This window comes from Homarus americanus, unplaced genomic scaffold (genome assembly GCF_018991925.1).
Source record: "Homarus americanus isolate GMGI-L3 unplaced genomic scaffold, GMGI_Hamer_2.0 scaffold45698, whole genome shotgun sequence".
NCBI classification, from domain to species: domain Eukaryota; kingdom Metazoa; phylum Arthropoda; class Malacostraca; order Decapoda; family Nephropidae; genus Homarus; species Homarus americanus.
In genome coordinates this window covers 3,669,387-3,693,452 of record NW_024735554.1, presented here as the reverse complement: position 1 = coordinate 3,693,452, position 24,066 = coordinate 3,669,387, and the positions used below count along the sequence as shown (strand labels likewise).

Sequence of the window (24,066 nt, the reverse complement as noted above, 5' to 3'; positions counted from 1 at the left end):
CTTCCTATATAGTTATTTTGTTATTTTACTTGTTGGTTTTGTTTCATATCATTGGCCTTGTACAACCGTCTGAGTTTTTTTTTTTTTTTTTTGCGCCAGGTAGGTGAATGTTTGCTGGATTAGACCCATGATTAAGTTTGTATGGATATCTTTTAGATACCCCAAGTTGGTCCCACAGCCTACAAGGAAATGCCCATGAGACAATGTGCAGTACAACACTTGTGTCCTGTTGAATTGGTTACTCACATTTGGTAAGACAGGTCCCTTGAACTACCTCACCAAAGCATCTACGTTGACCTTAGACAGTACCAGTAACCTCAGGGCCAATGAGACCTGCACTTATTTCATTCTAAACAGAAGAGAAGTCAAGCAGCCATATCTTTACTTGGGAAGATTGATGAATAAGTGGGCAGGGCTTTGAAGTATTGGGAAAATGTTGGGTAAAATACTAAAAAGAACACCAAACAAACTGTTGAAAACCTTACCTAACCTATAACAAGGTTAAAAATTGCTTTAGAGTATAGGTCGCCTCCTCATCTGAACACCGAAAACTACACCATCACATACTAAACACCAAAAATACGAATAAGGTAAGTTTTATAGTTTTAATATTATTACAGGCTAGGTAACTTTTACTTTGGTGAATTTATAGTCTTGCATCGGTCTTTCTTTCGCTGTTATTTACATGTATTTAGGAATGTTTAGACCATTCTAAGACATTTTCTTCTATGATATTTCCACCGGAAATTATGGATAACTGAGATATTAATTTTTCAATATTATTACTTTCGCTCAGTCACAAGTTTCGCCTTTACTCTTGGAGGAGTCTGAACTCTGACACCCGCTCACACGTCGCTCCTTACCTCCGTCTTCACTTCATAAGCGTCTACAACACCTGTGCATTGACGACTCAGATGAACCTGATTCTTTTTCAGAGTAAGGTAAGTTGTGGGTGCATGAACAAAAGGGGAGCCCCCCTGGTTCGGTTAGGTCAGGTTAGGTTAGTGTTGGTTGGTTGGTATTTTATTTGTGATTTATTCGAAAAAACTTTTTCCGTTATGATTGTTGGGTGGGGAAGGAAGGAGGTAATCTGAAAAACTAGTGATTTCTGGCAAAAATGAATATAAAATTCGTTCGAAACTCATCAAATATCATAGGAGAAACCTATTTTTAATGTCAGAATAAAGACCGGTGCAATAGTAACTACTCCGCCAAAAGTGAACAAGACATGGCGAATCTTGTGACTGAGCGAAAGTAATACTATTGAAAAATTAATATCTCAGTTATCCTTAATTTCCGGTGGAAATATCATAAAATGAAATGTCTTAGAATTGTCTAAACATTACGAAATGCACTTATTAATAACAGCGAAAGAAAGACCGATGCAAGACAATAAATTGATCACTTAGCCACTGATCGGCTCGTTAGCCGCTTGGGCGATCGGTCACGTCTCTCATACAGTTTGTTAAGTGTTCGCTTTAGTATTTTATCCCCACATTGTTGGAGGGGGGGGCGGGGTGATAATTCAAAAACGACTCATTCCAGCGGAAATGAACGTCAAATTCAAGTGAATCTGCACCACTTACCATGGGAAAAACCTAGCTAGATGTGTGGGTAAAACTATACTTTCCGTCATCCCTCTATTTAGATCTTGAAACTAATCAAATCTAGCTTAATGTAACCTAATCTAACTGCTCCCTAAATTTCGCTGGATGACTGAAACGATAATAATATCAAACCAGTTGGCAGTGAAACTGAAACCTTAGCCGAGAAGGATCCATCGACCTAAAAGAATCAGTAAAGTTCCGTGCATGGTCACTACGGAATATTTTACAATATTTACCATGGAATATATTATTACTTTCACCAGGATTTCACATTACATGCCAATGCCCAGGATATATTTACTTGGGGTATTATACTTAGCATTACAACTCATCACCGACCTCTGCATACTGTTGTGATCGGTTACAATAATAGTTACTAGTGCTTTATTGGGGAGGTAAATGACTATTTAAAAAAAAATTGTCATAGTGTTGATAAACTTAATCGTATGCACATTAATAAGATATTATGCAAGCTAGAATAAGTAAATCGTGCTACACCATATATTAGAGGTCATCTGGACAGCCAACGATGTCTAACATTTTCATGTGTGCATTTTTATTTTTTTTGTAAAACATGGTATTTCATTTAATCCTGCATTCAATTAATCTCGTTTAATAATTTACAATAGATTGACTTCTTCATCTAGAATACACATCGGTAACAAATATATCGACCAAAATCCTCGATTAAATATCAACTCTGAAGGAAGTATAATAAATTACTCAGTTTTCTTACATAGTGTATGAATTCACTCGTAGGTCTGGAGGTGGGTATAGAGCTGCCCAATATTTCCTTTGAGAGTTCATTACTGATAAAATCCACTGATAACATTCATTACATATGTTATCAGACGAGATAAGGACGGTGTCGTGGTAGCCTGATAAAGATTCCATAGGTCCCTTCAAGTTTCTAGTTGAAGGCTGCTGAAGAGATTCTCCACTAGAAGTGCTGTTGTTCTGGAGAGAAAAACATTTCTCTTAAGTTTTTTCAGTATCAGTTTAATATATGAACTGGATTAGTATTTGTTCTGAGGCCTTAGCTGTTGAAACAGTGAAGTACAACACATGTTCGGTGAAGTAATCGACTGGATTTGTCCAGGTGATAAAGCAAAGGATATTATAGGCTTTTATGATTTAAATGACTGAAAACAGGAAATTTACTTTACTTTATTGTGACAAGTCATAGTATTTATTGTGGTGTGATGATATTTCTTAGCAGGTTTCGTGTATATTTTCTTTTTACTATATTTAAATCATTATATCATTGACATTTCCAGAAATAGTTCCATCTGGCTATTTTTGGTGGTGAACATATTGACAAGCATCTTGATACCGTCTTTAGATATTTAATTAGTGACATTGAAAATATAAAACGTAAAAATAATTATATAAGGTCAAATGTGGGTTCAGGGAGGATATGGGACATGTCTGATCCTGCAGATGACAATAGACGTTTGCAATGTTCACCCCAAGCCAAGTGGTGCAAGAGATCCTGCAGGTGTAGACGGCGGGGCGCTTGAAGCCGAGGGATGAACTACAACTTAGCGACACTCCTGCTGCTGCTGGGAACGGCCACTGCACTCACTTACCAAGGTCAGGAATTTTGTTATATTGTTGTAAATTAAAATCATTTCATGGTAACTAGTTAGACGGAGAATGAAGGGGATTAAACAATGGGAGGATAAACAATCTGATTAGATTGGTAAATACGTCAATATATACCAGCCAACGAGCATGACGAAGATAATAAAGAGCAATAAAACGCTATTATTTTTTTAGCTTTATGTTAATGGCTTAGCGTATACCTAAACAAGAGTATATTTGTTGAATTTTATACATTGTTTGTACATAGCAAAGAAAGGGTAAACCAAAGGCGTGGTTAGGCTTTATCTTGTGGAGGGGGATTACACAGTCGCTCCCAAAAAGGGGGAACTATGTTTTGTTACTTAACATCCGGTGAATTTATAGTATCACACCGGTCTTTATTTCCGTATTAAAAATATGTATCTCGTAATGTTTACACAATTCTAAGACATTTTTCTTCTATGATATTTCCACCGGAAATTAAGGATAACCGAGATATTAATTTTTCAAGATTTGTTTACTTATGGCGGAGGTGGTCTGACCCCCTGCTCACGCATCGCTCCAGGCCTCCATCTTCGCTCTTTAAGCGGCTGGTGCATGAACAAGGGGTTAGGTTAGGTTAGGTTAGGTTTTCTTGGTTGGTAATATAATTTGTTATTTATTCTAAAAAGAAATCCAACTTTTTCCGTTATGATTGTCGGGGGGCGAATCTAAAAAACACGTGATTTCCTGTGGAAATGAATATCAAATTCGTTCGAAACTCATCAAAATACCTAGGAAAAACCAATTTTTAATATGGAAATAAAGACCTGTGTGATACTGTAAATTTACTAAAAATCCTAACCTAAATTATCCTTACATGTGATATACAAAATGAAACCTAATTTTCCAAAGTATAAGTACCCTTGTCAACGCATCAAGCATTTCCATAATTTCATTAAGATTATAATAATTGATTGTTTTGTGTCAGACAAATGGAATCATCAAGCTCAAATAGCATCTGGTAAAAAGTAACAGCAATACGACAACTTGAGAGGGTTGATAGGCGTAAACAAACCAGCTTGATCTGTGTCGCCAAATTTGAACCTGAAGCCTGAATGGTGGTTGTAAAACTTTGTTTTCAAGAGAGAAGGCAACTCTACTGAAACACAAGAGAACACCAGAATACATGATAAAAGAGCTCAAACTTATAGTCGACTGCCTTTTCCCGTTAATGGGGAATATAAAATGATAATCTTTATTTTCTAAAAAGGATTATGCTTTAAATGTTCCTTCAGTTTTGTTGAAAAATTTCATATATACAGTACAGTACAGTGCTGTGATGCAGTTAATTTATTGTATGTCCCTACTTAATTGGGGGATTTAATTCATATTTTATTTAACATTTTTGTACTTTAAATGCAATTTCAATGCTTCTAGAACTTTTCTAGAATGATAATTGATATTGTTGACAATTTCCAACTAAGTATGACTGCTATTATTTCATATATACTGTACGGAGACACTTTTTTTTATTGTTTTTTCTTTGAGGAAATAAGATAATAAGCTTTTATTTCTATAGATTTTATCATTTCTCCTATACAATATTGTACTGTACTTGAATACTGTCTCAATACAGTACAGTACTCCCGAGCCTTTAAAAAAATGCGTAGATTTATTATTTCAAGCCAAATATTGTGCTGTTAGAATGGTAAAATATTTTGCTGTACAGTATAAAGTTGCACCCTCTTTGTTTACTAAGGTTATCTAAGCCCAACTGGCTCTCTGGCTCATCAGAAAAATGCCTGAACTCCCGATAGGTCAGTCTGTTGCTGTAGATGTGTGTGTGATAAAATATGAGTATTTATATAATGGTGTTATATAAATATTCATGTTATACAGTATACAGTAAGTGTTATAAAAATTCCAAGCTCTACAAATCTGCAACATCCGCATCTTCTAAATGTGGATGAGAAAATTTGGCGGATGCTCCCTGGATGCGGATGTGACTTCCATCACTTTTACAATATTCTATCATCATTTTGAAGGTTTTAATAATAATCTCATATAATCTGAAGCACACTAGTGATGGTATTTTCAGTTTTCTCAGACAGTCTTGTGGGACGCCATATTGCATGTAGCCTTATACAGTACAACCATGCTTCTGACCTCTACCATAGTACTAATACATATAGCATTTCATCAACCTTTTTCTCTTTGAACTATTCTTGTTTAAATTTCTTTTGCACATCTACCATCACTTGTACAGTTTTATAATTGGCTATATAATGTAACACATGTATGGAAACTAACATGCTATTTGACAAATTTTAATCCTACAGATATCTTTTATATTATTAGGTGGATGAAAAATACAATGCATCTTTTTATTAGGGTTTCCCTGTTATTAAGGTTAAGTTGAGTTTCTTTCTTGACTGTGATGAAATATTGTACAGGGTACTTGCAATTTTTACAGATTGTGTGGTGTCGAGTAGCAGGAAGGTAAAGTGGGCATGGTCACAAGTGGTGGTGGGGGCATGGGTTACCCCAAATATCACCCATAACATGCCCAGTCTTCAGTTTGAGATCAGTTTCCTGGAGAATTCTACAGCTACAAGGCAAGACATAATACAGGTTTACACAAACTTTATTAGTGTAAAAATACATGAAAGTTACCAAAACTTTGATTTGACGAAACCATTGAGTGATGTCTCGGGGTGGCTCAACATTACGTTATCAATCCGTAAAAATGTGACACTGACCAATGCAGCTTTATCATCTGGGCTGCTTATCACCTACCCTGTACTCCACCCTGCTGAGGAAGTTGTTATCTATGGCAGCAACATCACCATCAACTGTCATACTGGTAGGCCTACAGAACACCTGTTTAATTAAATTGTAAGAAAACTCTTGGATACAGAATATGTTGTAATTTTATTGTTAATATTTAGATGGATTGAAAATGAAATAAGAATATAAAATGTGTTGTGAATGCAGTGATTGAATTCAAATATATTACAATGCTAATGAAACTATCATTTAATCTTCTTAATAATTCTTGAAACTCATAGGTGGTATATACTGTATTGTGTTTTTCCTTTAGTGCAGTACATTAATTCTGTCACTTCTTCTGGTTATTAAAACATTCGTGGACAGTGGTGATATTTTTCATAGCACAAAAATTTTATGTAATTTCAATGTTTACAGCATACTGTACAGGTATTGCAAAAATATATGTAAATTACAGGGAAAATGTCATGGCGTGTAGAGGGCAAAGGAGAAGTGATGCCCTTGTCCAACATGTCAGGTTGGCATTGTTTGGCTGTGTACTCCAACCACCACATCCTGCCAACCATCATACTGGGTGGAAGGACTCTCACTCTAGGCTGGGACAATAACAGCATCAGTACCAACACCACCAACCCTTTACCACCCTTTACTGAGCACCCACTGGTTGTGGACTGCTTGGATTATATCACAAATGGTGTATCTTGCAAGATAAAGGTTTTTATCTATTTAAGTGTTTTTATATATATTTTACATTGTTTAAAATTTTTTTTACATGAAATGACCAATATGAATACTGTATTATATATAGTACTGTATAAATACAGCAAGTCCTCGCTTAACGTTGTGGTTCCATTCCTGAAAACCGCGACGTTAACAGAATCAATTTTCCCCATAAGAAATAGATAAAATACGGGAGTTACGAACCCCAGCCTCCCTTTGTCCCATAAAATACATTACATATACAGAAATTCAATGTAATTTTTATAGAAAATATTATATATTATACATCCAAAAAGATAAATAAACTAAATCATTTTGTACTGTACTCACTGATGGGCGGAGGTGGAGCGAGTGTGTGGTGGGTAGTGGAGAGGAGGAGGGTGGGGAGTCACTGAGACCTGGAGGGTGGCTCCTCCTCCTGCTCTGACTGGGTGAGAGAAGGTGATGTGCCGTACAAAATAGTCTGTGGCGACGTTATACCGAATCGGCGGGACGTTGTCCGAATCATGGGTATCTAAAGAGTAGCGACGTTATAACAAAACAACGTTGTGGGGAGCAACGTTAAGCAAGGACTTACACATACGATATGTACAGGGGTATAATTGTATAATCTGTATTCTTACAGAATAAATATTCTTCATCATGATTGCACTTTACCAGGAGGGCTCAAAGGTGCTGGCATCATTATCACTTGTGTCAAGACCAACATTCATGGTGATAGACAATCCGGACCAGCATCCATTCTACATCCTGCAGAAAATATCTACACTGCCGCCCAGTCACAGCAAGCCAATTGTTGATGCTTTGCCTCCCTCTCCTGTAACCAATGCATCTCCTGCTTCCACCAGCACAGGTAAAAGTTAATGGTTTAGTCATTCACATTAGGTCTTAAGTTGTAGCTGAGACTTCTTTTTTGTTTGCAATTACATACAAAAGACTTTTAAAACACTCATATTACTCTTATTCAAATACTGTATTGTACAGTAATACCCCGCTTTACGCGTTTCTACCTTTATGCGGTACCCTGCCAAAACTGGAATTCCCACTTTACGCGATGCATCTACTCATATACGAGGGTGAAGTATAATTTTTTATTTAGCTCATAAAATTCATACAAATTACCCGGTCAGAATATACTGTAATTTACATTGCTGGAATTCTTACAATTTGATGATCATTTTGAATATATACATCATAGATTTTGCATTAGACATACAAATTTTAGATCTAATGCAAGTATTTTGTTTACTCAGAGCAAATATGTTATCTTTTGTGCAAAATATATGACATGTATATTCAAAATATTCCTGGTCTTGCAAGGAATCCAGCAATGTCAATTATATTATCCTAACTTTAGTTTGAGGTATTATTTATTACTATACCTTAAAATCTAGTGTTTTCCCCCAAACATTTCTCAGAGAGGGAGGAGCCAGCGAGTGTGAGAAGGGGGGAGGGAGCTGAGTCCATTATTTGAATGGACATTAACTTGGGACTGTATTTCTCTATTTCTCTTAAATATTAATTGTGTGTGCGTACCATCATAAAATTAAGGTGTTATATTTACTAGAACTTAGGTATTGCGTCGGAAAAAAGTGGAGTTTGGGGGTCAGCCCGGTCTCTATTTCAATAAATCCCATATGTTATGTTGTTCACTTTACGCGTTTCTTGCTTTACGCGGGCCTCCATGGGTTCAATTGACCGCGTAAAGCGAGGGTTCACTGTATACTTGTTATGCATTTTTATATAATTTGATGCCTGCCCCCATGCACCTCTTGTTACTTTGCTAGCCACTTTGGGGTGGGAGGGGGGCTTGGAATCATGCTGTGCACCCTTTGACAGCTGGGGGTTGTTCTTAAAATTGTGCATCAGTCCCTGCCTCAACCATCACCATCAAAACGAGGAGAATATTAAGCAATGGTTGCCCTGTAGATATAGGAGGCCTAACTAGAACTCGGCTACCTAATCAGTGCTACCACATTGGGCTGCCATCTTTGATTTTAAGGCCATTGCTCTATAATGTTTTAGTCTCCTGCTGATGATTCCTCAGAACAGTCACACCTTCTTTGCTCTCCACTGTTTTACCTGACTATTAATAAAAACTACAGTACTGTATGTATCACTTTGTATCATCCCAGTGGGTATGATGCTTTGGAGATAGGTGCCAGGGATTGCACTGCAATGTTAGGTGATATTTGAAAGTTGAAGTTGATATTTTTTCTTATATTGTTTTGTTAGGTTTCTTTATGTACAATTACTAAAAAACTATCTCTACTTAGTGGGGTCGATGAATTTCAGAATGAACACTGTGACTCCTGTTGTCTCAGTAGGGTTACCAAAATCCTTCCTCTTTTGTGTCATAGTTTTTGAGTGACCGTACGTACGCCTTCCCTGCTTAACATCCTGGAAAACTTGACTTTTAAGTGAATAAAGTTTTCTCTTAAGAATTCAAATATTGTAATTAGGGGGAATTATGTTCTAGGGAGTTTTTTTTTCCAGTAGACAAAAATATTCCAATACATATACACATTTAAAAGTGGAAATAAACAATTTGTTGTTCATGATTGGTGGTTGGGCTGTATAACACATGTGGCACTAGTCCTAATCCCAGCATTGCCATGAATGGCCCTCACAAGTATTGGAGTGAGTCCCATGGAGCACTGTGCCAACTGCTTTTCACCAGCAACTTTCCAACATGGAAATCTAATTTAACACGCATTTTAATGTTTTTTTTGTTTTCTCGACTCCAGACATTGCACTGTTGCATGTTTAGGGGTAGGCACGCTGAGATAGACCAAAAGTTAAGTGTAGAAAGGAAAACGCAAAATAAACAACGAATATGGCAGGACCACTGGCTGTCCAATGTTGTGTCCATCTAATAAAACAATAGAAGGTAGACATCTTAGAGACATTAAAAACATTAAAAGGATGAAAAATGTATACCCAGACTGCACTATAAACACAAGTGATCATAGTTTAAAGTTCACTGACTCTTGTAGATTGAATACCTACAGTATATAGAAGTACATCATCAGGCAGAAAGTGGTAGACCTGTGGCGCAGTCTACCAGCATAAACAGTGAGAGAAAGAACAGTGCTGGGTGTGAATTACAGTAGCTGTGGACAATATTATTAAGAACTGGCCAACAGCTTCCTTCCTTCATCACTAGTTGTGATAACCACATGGTTAACTAGGATATATACTGGATATGTACAAAAAATTATCTTTTTGATATTGTGGATATATTTTGATGTTCTAATTTGCATTTGCAGAGCATCCCAAAGACCTTGGCTGGAGTGGTTGGTGGGTGTTTATAGCAGTGTTGCTGGCCATCCTCCTTGTCTTTGTCATCATCATGTGTGTTGTCTCACACTATCACAGGCCAAAGATTGAGGTCAGTCAGCTTCAGCCACCAATATGCATTCCAACAAATTGTAGTTTTGTTGTAAAATGAAAAACATTTTTTTTAGTATAATTTTCATGGAATTTCAGTATGAATTGTGAGTAATAAGTATAGATAATAAAAAAAATTCAGTACAGTATTCATATTGGGGAGATGCTGAGGAAATTTTCTTATTGTGTTATCTTGTAAGTAATCATCAGTGTGATGATGTGCAGTGTTCTGAGCACATTTACTGCATTGTCTCTTTCCCATGACTCGGGTTAACAAGGATTTCAAAATATGATATACAGGTTGTGGATCATACAGGTTGTGGATCCCACTGTACGTGAGTATGAAGTCGTATAATCTGGGTACTTTATTTTGAATGCAAGGATAAAGATATTCAATAAACTTTGTCAGTAATATAGGATTGTGAAAAGCTGTGTGTGTGTGTAAGTATAAGTTCATTATGTAAAATGTGTTTGTGAGGAAACTAGGAATGTGAGAAAACTGTACATTTTCACATACCTCTGTTATGTGTTGCTACAGTATCAGGCAATGAGTCTAAGCCAAAACCCTTGTACTGTATATTGAACTGACAACTATAACAAATGTGGTAATGAAACACATAAAAGCTGAATAAGTTGCATTAGCTACCGTAGATAAATGTAGGTTGAGTCTGCAGAGTAGCTGATTGGGCCTGTCAGTGGACCTGGCTATTGCTGTCTCCAAGTCTTTACCTTTAACTCATAATTTTTTTTTCACACTAATTACTTCCAAGTTTTTTGGTACAGTATCAAAACTATTCTAGGAAAATCATGCTTACAGTACTGTACTGAAAAAAATGCCCTTAAGTATATAAACATAACTAAATCAGCAATAACTGTATGTAGTAAGAAATCCTGGTTTTAATGAGTGAGAAAATGTCATTGGTGAAATTTATTCATTGCTTTATTTAAATACTGTACTGCATCATTAGATTAAACCAAAGATTACCAAAACCTAAAGTATTAAAGAATGCCTAAGCAAAATCATGTTTATTGTGAAAATAGACTATTAAATTCAAAAAGTTGGAAGCGGTACTTTAAATAATAGAATTGCATTGATCAGATTCAAGGTTACATAATTTTGTCTTCTATTTCCTCGTACTATATCTTCTCTCAGGTATTTGAAGCACCTCACCTACTCCTTTCCTCCTTTTTGTCACCAGCTAAGCTACCATTTATATTTCCCAGCTTCCCTTTTCATCTTTTTTAGCACATTACGTATAAACTTATACTCATTTCCCTAGCATTTACAACTTTTCCTTCAAACTGTTCACTAGAGCAGTATCATCTGCAAGTTAAATCATTATCATCAAATTTGTACCTTTCTCTGTCACCTTTCTTACTACTTCATCCATGAATATATCTAACAACTACAGTGATATGAATGGTGCTCATTAGACAAACTCAGAAGACTTCCTAGACCCCAGCGTGGGAGGGGTGGTATGTTTTACCATCCCCTCTCTTCACGGGATGGTAAAATGGGGAGGGAATATTGATTGATACATTTCAGTAGATCAATAAATCAGTCCTGGTTGATATTATGGAGGTTGTTTCTTGACATAGAATCGCCTAAAAAGTGTCCTTATACAGTGCTGTATTATGAGAGCCATTTGGCATTATTAAAAAAATACAAAGAAATTCATTGATTGCAGTTTCTATAAGAAAGTTGCTATGTATCAATATGAGGAATAAAATGTATACACAACTGTATCATATTGCATAAGAAATTGGTACAGTACTTATTAATTATGAATTCCTGAGAACAGTGCAATTTCTTTCCTTTTCTTTTTTCATAGAAATACCTCGGAGGAATGCACCTCATATCAGAATCTATGCAGGAAGATGTGGAGATCCAGCTGCAGCCAGAGAGACGACCCATGTTGATGAGGTCTGTCTCTCTGATCAATACTGATGACCCCAGATCTGCAGTAAGATAGGTTTTTGTTTGTTGTTCTCAACTTTATTTCTCTTCACAATAGAAGATGTGCAACACTTGGTATTAATGACAAAAATTAAATCCTTTCATAAGTAACCATGATTAAAATAAAAGGTCATACTGTACCTTTACCATACATGTACTGTAGTCAGTTTGATTTAATTACATAATTCGAATACCAGTTTGAATATCTTGTTGGGAGAATATGTTTCTGTATATTGTTTTACTTAATATAGTAAGAGTTGCAGTATTTTGGGAGTACAAGACTGTACTTTCTTTTGGAATTTTCATAATCCTTTATCATTATCATCAATGTTTTATGTCCATTATTCACACTTGTGTGGGTTAGATGTGATTACCTGATGGAAGCACTCAGAGCTATTAGTTTTTTATTTAATATTAACATGAAATGATACAAGCATCCCAATCAAAATTATGTCAACTTTAATGTGCCATATTCATTTCAGTGTACTGTTTCTCCAGAGAAATTGTGCAATATGATTTTGAAGATAGATAAGCCCCAAATGCTCTTAACTCACACATTTTATGCAGGCACCACTGAGACTGTGGAATGCAGTGGCATCAGGAGAGCAGGAGGAGGTGGAGCAGGTGCTGGCTACCCTTGGGCCCAGTCCTCAAGTGACATTAGATGGCTGGGATACTTCACCATATGAAGAAGCTCATCGCAGAGGTCACAGTAATGTCCTACAGACAGTGGAGGCCTTTATGCACCTTCAACCTGATGTTCCACACAATGATATGATACTGGGTGTTTTACAGGTAGTGTAATGTGGACAATATTTGAGATATAGTCAGGTTGATAATATATTTGATTTGATTTTTATGAAGAAAAGCAATTTCAATTCAATTACAGTACAGTACTGTATTTGTACAGTAATGTATATATACAGGTATGTATCCCCAATTTACAATCTTCCTATCTACGATATTCAGCCTTAACTACCACCCCCCCCAATTTACGATGTAAACAATCCACATGAATGGTGGTCATTGGCCGGCCAATGCAGACGCCTCTGTGTGCATTTGTCAGCTGCGGTCTACCCACATGCTACCACACAGCCATCCAGTGCACTACAGAACCAAGCCTTGTTCCATGGCCGTGATTCGTGTAGCTCAACTATTATCAGTCGGTGTCGGTGTTGTTACTTATCATTGGTGGGAGGACATCACTTCATGGAACAGCTGTTGTGAGACTATGTTGAAAGCATATACAGTATGCATATTTTTTTGATCAAATTAAAAATGGGGTTAGTGTTAGGGAACTTTCTTTTTAATGGAACATTTTCTTTATATAAATTATGATATTGCAATATCTTTATTCCCCAGGACCACTCAAAAAAAGTAGATGCAGTGTTTGAAGCAGCAAGTGGTGGACAGTACCGGTACTCAGGTGGTGTTGATGTATTACTTCGTGCCTACAGTCTCCCAGGTACAATTCAAGATCAACATGGCCGCTCTCTTTTGCATTATGCTTCATCTGTTATGTTAGCTGATGGAGGACCTCTTTGGCTTGCACCTGACATCAGGAGTCTTGTGGAGAATCATGGCGTGTATGTTAATGCTGTTGATTTTAAAGGTTAGTGGTAATTATTCTCTGTTATGAGTTCTTGAATTATAGTGATCTCTTCCTAAGTTAATTAATTTGTAAATTTTATTTGTCATTTCACCATTTATCAGCTTACTAGCCATTTGGTCAGGAAAAGAAGTAGAGGCACATGTAAAATGGAAAAATGCCTGCATTTAATTATTGAATTGATGCTTAATGTCATATCAAATTGCATACAACAGAGGTTTACTCTATATGCCAACTGTGTGTAATAGAACTGACCGACAGTGTAACCAGTTAGTAAGCCAACAAGGGGCAAATAGTAAGGTGAGGAAAGGTCAACAAATTATATATCACAATGATTCAGTTTTATCTACAGAACCAAGATTAACAGTTGGATCACATAAAGAACTTCCACCCGAGCTTATTTCACTTCATGATTAACCACCCTAATGCTGACATAATCTAACCTAACAGTTTTACAGGGTGGTTAATTGGTCAAACTTTATTATACTTTTGTATTTATCATGATCCAAATTTATCTACAGGGCTGCAGTTACTGGTTAACATTGGTCAGATTTAACCAAACAATAAATATGATCCAATTTTACCATTAGGACTAAGGTTAAGAATATCTATTACAGGCTACACAGCACTGCATGCCCTGGCGGAGAAAGCCAGTGTAAGTGAACGCAACACGTGTTGGGATGGGAAGGCCTTGAGTGTAAAAGAGGCTTGGGTGAATTTGGCTAGCTTAGTTTTGTCACTGGGCTGTGACCCACGACTGTCCAACCACCAGAACAAATATTCTCATCAGCTGGCACGTGACAGTGATAACGCACACCTAGCCAACCACCTTGCCAAGGTTAGTTTTAAGTTTTACATTGGCTGTTCTTGGCACCATATGTTTACAGTCTGTCTCATAAACATGTAAAGCATTATAGTACTGTACTTTTCATAAAGTTATAAGGAATTCTCTTCAGTACCAGATTACCATAAAGAAGGATCTCACTGAGGAAAGAAGGCGGAAACTTTGCTGTTGTGCATAAACATATACACTGAGCCCATTATAATTCAATACTGTAATGGCTCTGGGTCAATTGCATTACAGGACTACCTGTACCTCGCTGTTCACAACCCCACTTAACTGCAATTGATATTTTAACACCACTATTCATTATTCACAAAGGAAACCTTGCTTATTTCCAAATAAAAATTACGATGCCCCACATTAATATTTCAAACCACGTGGGCTAGCCACAGCTCTCATATTCCACTGTAAGGCCAACTTCACACGAGCATGTTTTTTCTGTGTGATGACCTGCGTGGTTTAGAAATTAATGAAGTTCAATGGGATCATTCACATGGAGCGTGCATGGGTGACACTCACCCCATGCCTGCAGTGTGTAAAATCACGGCAAAATTTCTAGAATTCTTCATATGGCTATGGTAAATGCTAGTTTAAATGTTTACACTCATTTACAAATGTGTACACACATACTGTTCTCTTTTATTGTTTTTATGGTATTGTAGTTATTTTGTTGCATTATATTGAGTGTACCTGTATATTGCTATTACAGGTTGGGTTTCCCTTATCCAAAATTCTCAAGTCCGAAATGCTCTGAAATCCGAAAGTCTATTTCATTATATTTATGGTAGATAATACACTGAATATGGCATATATCATAATTTTTACTAGGGTAAGTATGTATGTGTAATGAATAAAGGAAAGACACAGACTGTTTAGTGCCTCAGAGTCAGGCGTCATGGCGATGCCAAACAGACGGTAGTGATTGCTTACCTTTCTGGGTCTTTAGTGTACATCTCATCATATATTTTATACCCAAAATTATTAAATTATATTTCATATAACTACCTGCAGAATATATGTATCCATATACTGTAAATGTAATATAAATGATTTTTGTGCATAGACTTAGGCCCATCACTGCTGGGTGAGCTACCACATTATACAGGTTCTGCATACAGGATATAAGTATTCCCAAATCGAAAGATCTCCCAAATCCAAGACCCTTAAGGCCTGTATATAAACAAGAAATATAAAGAGCATGGGTGTGTATGTGTGTGAAGTGAATGTCTGTGTGGACTTGGCATGTCACCAAGTTAGACTGTCCCTGTAGGTACATCCCCCTACCAGGCCAAGCTGTGTTATTGTTATTTTTCAACTCGTCTTTTTGGGTAGATATACAGTACTGTACGTAATTTTATTATTTTATTTATTTTTTGCTCTTACATGCACACAGAATCGTTCATATCGAATGTGCAAAAAATGCAAATAAAAGAAATGATTTTCATAAGGTCAAAAACATAAAGAGAACAAACATTTCTTATGTCCGTGGTAGTTAGTGTGCGATCGTGTGAGGGGAAGAAAGGACCGGGAGAGGAATGCAGTGTCGAGGATCTCAGCTACCAAGCTGTGAGCTGCATTATTGTTATTTTACAACTCGTTATTTCGGGTAGATGTACATAATTTTCTTTCATTTTGTTTGCTCTGTTACATGTACGTGCAGTTGTTCATACAAAATGTGTAAAAAAAAAAAAGAAATGATTATCAAAAAATAAAAAAACAGAGGGAATAAACATTTCTCAGGTGCTCTGTAGTTAGAGTGCAGTGTTGGGGATTTCAGCTGCGCCAGTCTCCTGTGTCCCACCTTTAGTGAAACTATAGCCAACTGGCAGTGTGGTATTTATTCTTTTATACAGTAGAACATCAATATAACACGAAAGACATTCCAAGAGAGGTCGCTTTAAAGGGAATTCGCACTAAATCGAAGTGTTATTTCAAAGGAATAATTTAGTTTGGTACTTGAGAGAAACACAAAATACTTAAAAGACTGAGAGTCTACCCAGATGCACCTCAGCCCATCTAGAATAAACAAAACATTGTTTTTTGTAGTATTATGTTAAAACAAACACTCATAAATCAACTCAGGAAAAATTACGGGACGCAAAATGGTCTGTCTACTAGCTATCAGCTGATGTGAGAGGGCGGTCACGCTGGCGCCGTGCACCACCCGCCTCTCGTCCGACTCACCAAGCACTTTCACTTTCCTCTCAACTTATTTTTTAATTACTTTATGCTATCAAAAATGGATTCTCACTCAACTTTGGTTAGGCAATTCATCCTCTGAAGATGCAGAGCCCAACTCGACTAACTCGTCATCCACATCACTGTTCAAATTGGGGTAGTTAATGATGTAGTAGCTGGCCTCTTGGACATAGTGGTGATGCACGTGGTAGAAGGAGATAGTGTCACACAATATGTCCGTTCACTAGAGCGTCAGCGCAAGAACTGAGGATGTGGGAGGGTGGCGGGCAGCCGTGTAGTGTGCCCAGAGACGCATCTGGTGGGAAATATTAGGCGCAAAATTTTAATCAGTGTGTATTTCCATATGATGCTCCAGATTGGCTCGCGTGAAATAGGAAAGATTCGCTTTAAATTAATACATTGTCCCTTAATTGTGGGTGTCGATTTAAATCAATAATTTTAAATTGAATCGCTTTAAATCAACATTCTACTGTATTATTTATTAGTATAATTTTTTTTATTCCTCACATCTATTAGTACTGTACTACAATATACACACGATCCTGATTCCTCATAGCCTCAGATAATGGGTAGCGTATATAGTATATTGAAAAATTTGTGGTCAAATTTGTCGGTAGGAACACATCCCCCCATTCACATTAATTCTTAAGGGGGAAAATCATTCCAGTATTTGCAAATCCGTTATTCGCAATGACTTTTAGGAGCGCATCCCTTGTGATAAGCAGGATATTCCTGTAGAAGTAGCTACTCTTTCCCAGCTTTAGATATCATTCTAGATCAACATTTGTTTGTCAATATTACTTTCAGTTGCAAAATATAAAGAAAATCAATCAAATAATGAAGAGCTCAAGATTAACCTAACACACCTCATTCTGCCAGTCAGTTAACTACATTGATAAAATCTGCTCTAGGTCTTGGTTTCAAAGCTCATGTGGACAGAGTAGTTATGGCTGGAGAAGTATCTTTCTGACCATACAGGTATCCCTTACTTAATGATTGAGTTAGATTTTGGGAAAACCATTTGTTAAGCTAATTTTTGTATCTCAAATAACAACAAATGACAAGAAAACCCCATTATTATACCACCAAAACATAAATCAGTTCACGAACAACAATAAAAAACTTACCTAACTAATGAAAAATAGTATCCATTTACTGCTATTTACTACCTAATGCATTAAAAACATTAATAAAATAAAAGTAGATAAAAATATGCAACAAAAGTATTAAGGAAAGGCAAAATGAAAGTTTAACATAGCGTGTGGCCTCAAAGCTCACTGTAGCAACTCAGCCCAGCTGGAACACTACCTCCACTCCCCCCTCCAGTTCCCTCACTCAGCGAGATAACTCTCGCACACCAAGAAATGTTTATTCCCTTCATGTTTTTCACCTTATGATAGTTATTATTATTATTTATTTATTTATTTATTTTTTTTTTTTTTTTGCACATTCAGTATGGAGGAGTGTGTGTGCATGTAACCGAGTATAAAAAATATGAAGAAAGTTAAGTTTATCTGCCTGAAATTACAAGTTGAATAATAACCATAACATGGCTCACAGCTCACCCTGGTAGCAAGATGGCTTGGAGGATGCGAATACAGTAACAAGTCTAATTTAGCAACAATGCCACCAGCTGATGTTAAGTGTAACACTTAAATAATCACACCACCACCCTCAGCTGTGAATTCAAACAACCAAATTGAACAGCTGGAACGATTACCTTAGGGAGGGCAGTCGGGGTTCACCACAAGGGGTGGGGAATGGTGGAACAAAAGACACAGGCTGGAGGGAGATGCAGGAGGGAGGGGAGGGGTTTCTTATGATCATTGAGTAAAGATAAGTCTCTGCCCATCTCCAAGTTGGCCACCCCACCTGCCTCCTGGGGGATGTGCAATTTTAATTTTTGCTGGAACTCAAATTCATATAAGCAGGAAAAGACTTCGTTAAATGGAAAAGAGGTGTTAATTTCGGATGTAATAAATTTTCATATCTTGAAAGTTTATGAAACGAGGAATGCCTGTACTGTACTCAGCAGTTATATCCAAAATGAAAATGCAGGCTATAAGATATTAGTAAGTATTTAAATCTTGAGGCATTCTCTCCACCCATAATAGAAAGAATGGGATTTCAGTTCGCAATTCTCATTCCTGGCCCCTTTATATATTTATAAACATTTACTTCCAGGCTGTGGGAAGTCTTGGAATGATAAATTCTGCTGAGTCTTTGGCAAGATTCAAGGATTTAGTTGAAGCTTCAAGAACGGGGAATGTAACAGTAATGCAAGATCTCATGATGAAAGGTGTGCGAATTTTGCCCCTGGGGACCCGTAAAGACCCCCTACTTGAGGCTATCCAGGGGGGCCACCGAGATGCAGTGTTTCTCCTGTTGAGTGCTGGAGCGCCCCTCTGTGCTCATGGCCTTCTAGGAAACACACCTTTTGAAGCTGCACATAATACAATTGGTCTTCCTGCTCTCTTTCCTGCTCTTATTAGGAAGGTAAGCCTAAACTAATTTATCTGTACCAGTAATTTTTGGTTTGGCAATGAAATTTTGTAACTTCTTGTGCATAAGATCATAGTGCAGTTAAGTAACATCCATTCATGAGCATAGACATAATGATTCTGGTCAAATGCAAGCATGGTAACAGGAAGAATTGTTTTTAAGATTTATAAGATCTTGTTTGTGTGCTATTAATGCTTTTTTTTTTCATTTCCAGGCATTTTGTAATAGATTACAAGCCGAGATGGAGATGATACCAGGTTCTGACGACATACAAAACATTATGAATGATGGAATGGCATACCTGAAAACCATTGCTGAGGTATCAGGACACAGACTGGGAGAGGAATTGAATACTTGGCTGGACCGCTGGCCAACAAGCAGCTCACTCAATTATACTGATATGCTGGCAGTAGCAGCTGGATTAGGGCTGACTCTCACCTGCCAGCTTCTGGGTGTGGCTGGGGTATGTCTTAACCCTCTGCCAAACCACCTACATCCACTTGCTCAGGCTGTCAATAACAACCATCTTGAAACTGCATATTCTTTATGTCGTGACTTAAAGATGAATCCCTGTAGCTCAAATTACAATTTTGACAAGATATCCGAACAACTTATGAATGATTTGTTGGAGAGTGAGTTGCAAAAATTTGAAAGAAAATTAAGGAAAAAAGAAATTGGAGATTCAGCCACTGAAGACTTGTTAAATTATGCAAAAGGAACAAAAGAAGGACAGACTGATAAACAGACTAGAGCATTTCTGTATTTGCTTGCTGAACTGAGCCTTGTAACAATATTGCATAGAATAAGAAGAGTGCACAGCCATTTGGATATTAATGGAATAGTGCACCAGGCCTCTGGGAGCACTATGCTGCATATTGCTGCATCCTATGGTAAGATTAACATGATTGAGTATCTTTTGTCCCAAGGGGCTGACCACACTTGCTTGACATCAGGTGGCCTTGCTGCAGTGCACTTAGCTGCAATAAGAGGCCACAAGGAGTGCATGGAGTACATGGAAGAGTACACTGGAACTGATATGGAATGTAGTGTTGGTATGAAGCCTCGGGTAATGTTACAACAATTCAATGATAGTATTAACAGGTGTCATTTGGATCTTTTGTCTTCCCAAGATATTTCTAAGATATCAAATGTAAAGGGGGATCATGCCAAGGCAAAACTAATACTGTCTCATAGATGTAATAAGCTTGGAATTACAAATCTCACTACTCTGTGGGATACCTTAATTCAAGAACAGAAGAAAATGGAGGATATTGTGTCCAATGAATTTGAAAGTTGTGTGCAGCATGATATTCAATTGTTATTTGATAAGATTAAAGAAGTTGATGAAAGATTTGCTGGGAAAGTTATATCGAGTTACCCATTAGCTGAAAAAATTGAATTATTCCTCCCAGAGAATTTTGAATTTTATCTTGAGGTTGATGAGTATCATTCCTTGAAAGGGGGCTGTATCTCCATTGAGGAGATTGAAAGAAATGAAAGAGAATGTTTTGTAAAAATTTCTTCATCTAGGGATCAGGATCTCTTCATAGGAGCCAATTTTAGAAACTCATTCTTCAAAGCAACCCATGAGGCTCTTGTAACAACTAGCTTTAAATCTCTTGCACTGATATCACCTTTCTTAGCACACACTCCAACTGGAGTGTGCATTTATGCTGCTTACCGGGAGAAGCAGAGAATGTTGCTATTGCGTTTAATGCTCAATCCAGTCTTGAAGGCCCCATTCCCAAAATGGTTTCAACTGCATAAGCTACCAAAACGATTCCAGAATTACTTACAGTCTCACACTTATGAACACGTAACCAACACATCTGAAGGAAACTGGGTGTTCTTATTTAATGTTGCACATAAATATATTATTGCTAGAGTGACGGAAGAAGAACGCATTGTCCTACAAGCTTGCTTTTTCTTTGTGAAGCTGTTGAGCACCTCCTGGTGGCTGCCAAAGCAAGAAGAACGCCGCTATGGTCGTTCCTGGCAAATATATCCTGTAGGTGTAAGTGTTCCCAACCTTAGGACCTTGAAATCCCTTTTTCTTGAACAGTTGATGGAGCAACAACCACTGTCATGGGATAAAGAATACTTTATTGAAAGAATTATAAGTGTTTTAAAAAGGGCATCATATTCTGAGAAATATGTTGAATCTCTTATAATGCCTTTACTATGGGAACCAAAGGTGAGTGGAGCAATACAAGCTACTGTTCAGTTTCTTCAGAGTTTGCAGGAAATAAATCATGATAAAGTAAAGAAGAATGTAATTTTCAAAATACTGTAAAGTAAAGGTATGTGTGTATTTTCTTCTTACCGGATGTTGCCAATATGTATATGTTTATCAAGGAATTTAATCAGTACAGTAGAACAGTATTACATACCGGTATGTAAAGTACAGTGGGGTATGCTATAACGAATGGATTCTACTACGAATATTCCTATAACGAACGATTTTACCTATAAAATTGAGAATGCTATAACGAACGCAACTCCTACAACGAACGCGGATGAATACGGGACTATTTCGTCTGGCGCATGAATATTGTTGTACCGCGGCTCACAGCAAGAGCGTCGGGCGCCATATTGGTTCATTGTGTAGTCAGTGCACCACTGAACTTGTTGAAATTTCGTCTTTTGATGTGGAAATTCGTGTTATTTTTATAACTATTTTGTTATACAAGTGTACAATTATAACACTGAATCGTCAAAAGCGAGTGAGAAAGCTAATAACCCTTAAACTAAGAAAGAAATTATAAATAAACAGACAAAGTGCCTGTAAGACAGTCACCAAAGAGGGCTAGGAAGGATGACTCCTCTCCTTCCACCTCTTCTCCATAATTCTCTCCTCCCCCTCCCCCTCTGCCTCCTGTCCTGTATGCCGAACAACACTAAGGTAAGATAAAGTACCGTATTTTTAACAATTTCCACAAAAATTTTTCAGTGTTAAGTGGTTGTATTTGGGGGCCTGGAACGGATTAATCCTATAACGAACGAATGCTATAACGAACGAGGTTCTAGAACCAATTAGATTCGTTATAGCATACCCCACTGTATGTTCAATAAAGTATTTAAAGTATGTTAACAATATTGTATTATAATCTAACTGAGAAACTGTATACTGTACTGTACAATGAATGAGCACCTGTACATCCTGTAAATATTTATTTATTGTTATATTTTGATTGATAGACTAGTCACATTTTTAGTGAGAGGAATGTTGTCTTTGACATATTAAACAGTTGACATTTTTTGTATTGTTGTGATAATAGTTACTCAATAAGTAAGTTACAGTAAAGACTAGACCTCTAATGGTTTTGACATTACTCTGTTAGAATTGACTAAAGCTTTTAAATTTTTACACAGTGACATTACTCACTATGTTGGAGTAGAGTCTTATAAGATAACAGTACTATACCTTGTATGTTGGGGTACAGACCCTTATGATTGTAAGACTGACATTTTAAGTGAAAATTTAAACTTGAAAGTTGTGACAAGTGACATTGCTCAGTATGTTAGAGTAAAGACTTGTAGGTTGTGATACACATTGCCAGCATTCTGTGGGTTATAGCAAAGAGAACTGGAGTAGATTATAGTCTGTTCACTCGAAGCTTGCACAGGCCTAGGGTCAATTTGTAGCAAGGCAGCTGATTGGTTGGCTGACGGACACTTGAAGAATCACTACAATTCTGTAGTATTTAATATATCGTATTTATATTATATTTTAAGGGATGATAACCGTTCTATGTTGATCTCCCATAATTTCCGCACTTGGGGAAGCAAAAATTAGCATGTGAAATATATTGGTAATAAAAATATACCCAGTAAAGAGAACGTGAACACGATGAATGACTTTCTGGGATGTAAATTACTCTCCTCACCAAGATATTTATGTTACCCAACCATTTCATGTGTTAATTAATTTTTTTTCTCTCCAAGTGGAGAAATTGTCAAAGATTAACATAGAAAGATTAACAACCCCTTAAAATCCCATAATATAAATGATATATTAAATACTTAAGAACTGTAGTAATTCTTTAGGTGCCTTGCTACAAACTGACCCTTGGCCTCAGTTGTAAGCTTCGAATGAACAGACTACAGTTATAGAAAGACTTTAACACTTCATCATGAGATATTGGTTATAAATTTTGGTGGATCTGCAGTGCAAATAATGAACAAAGTATGTGGAAAGTTTTAATAAGTGTATTAGTTGTGTATTGTTAGTGTGAAGTAAAATAGCTTTAAAAAGGTTTAGCTTCCATCTGAATTTACCAGACAGGTGTTAAAAAAGAATGACTCTTAGAATAATATCCCAGAGAACAGTCATTTGTTATAGGAGATTATGATGAAGAAAGGGAACAACTGCCATAGTAAAGACAGTGGGTGAAATGAACATAGGGAGTTTGCTAACATTAGTGCAGAATATATGGTGCATTTGAAATTTCTGTGGTAAAATTATTTAGTACCCTGTATTGATTTTGCTGTCCTGTTGCCATATCTTGTTCCTGGACTGTAAACAATAGTCTTCTTGTTACCGGATAACAATCACTTAGTATCACCACACACACACACATCTCAAAATATCAGTATCACCAAACATTAGTACCGTATCACCAATTAGTACTGCATCACCAAACATTAGTACCGTATCACCAAACATTAGTACTGCATCACCAAATATCATCAAACATTAGTGTATATATTTTGGATTGTTAATACTTCATGTTTTCTTTTTTTATTAAAATTGAAAAGGAGTTCCTTTATTTTATGAACCCTACTGATATCTTTTAATTCATGAAAGTAACAAATTGAGATTATCAGACATAATTTACTCCTGGTAAACTTTAACGAAGTAAACTACATGATAGACATGGTCCAG

At 36.7% G+C, this 24,066-nt stretch overlaps 1 protein-coding gene across 4 annotated transcripts; it reads left to right on the top strand.

The window, feature by feature from the left end:
- The first annotated feature begins 1,601 nt into the window (after nt 1–1,601).
- LOC121871401 lies at nt 1,602–21,702 on the top strand. Of its 4 annotated transcripts, none has more exons than XM_042373642.1 (12): nt 1,602–2,706; nt 3,081–3,200; nt 5,647–6,036; nt 6,418–6,674; nt 7,341–7,533; nt 9,950–10,071; nt 11,903–12,034; nt 12,595–12,822; nt 13,390–13,639; nt 14,254–14,474; nt 18,864–19,175; nt 19,396–21,702. In XM_042373642.1, the coding sequence occupies exons 2-12, from the start codon at nt 3,137–3,139 to the stop codon at nt 21,472–21,474; spliced, it is 4,248 nt and encodes a 1,415-aa protein (XP_042229576.1). In that variant the 5' UTR covers nt 1,602–2,706; nt 3,081–3,136; the 3' UTR covers nt 21,475–21,702. The 4 variants fall into 4 exon arrangements, with proteins under 4 accessions (XP_042229576.1, XP_042229575.1, XP_042229574.1 ...); XM_042373641.1 differs by having other exon boundaries at nt 3,018–3,200; XM_042373640.1 differs by having other exon boundaries at nt 2,885–3,200.
- The last annotated feature ends 2,364 nt before the right edge of the window (nt 21,703–24,066 follow it).

Excerpts from the sequence above, each read along its gene's own strand:
- LOC121871401 (XM_042373642.1), top strand. The coding sequence starts at position 3,137 with ATGAACTACAACTTAGCGACACTCCTGCTGCTGCTGGGAACGGCCACT. Across the intron at positions 6,037-6,417 it reads CACCATCAACTGTCATACTG|GGAAAATGTCATGGCGTGTA; the intron begins GTAGGCCTACAG and ends TGTAAATTACAG. Across the intron at positions 13,640-14,253 it reads TAATGCTGTTGATTTTAAAG|GCTACACAGCACTGCATGCC; the intron begins GTTAGTGGTAAT and ends TATCTATTACAG.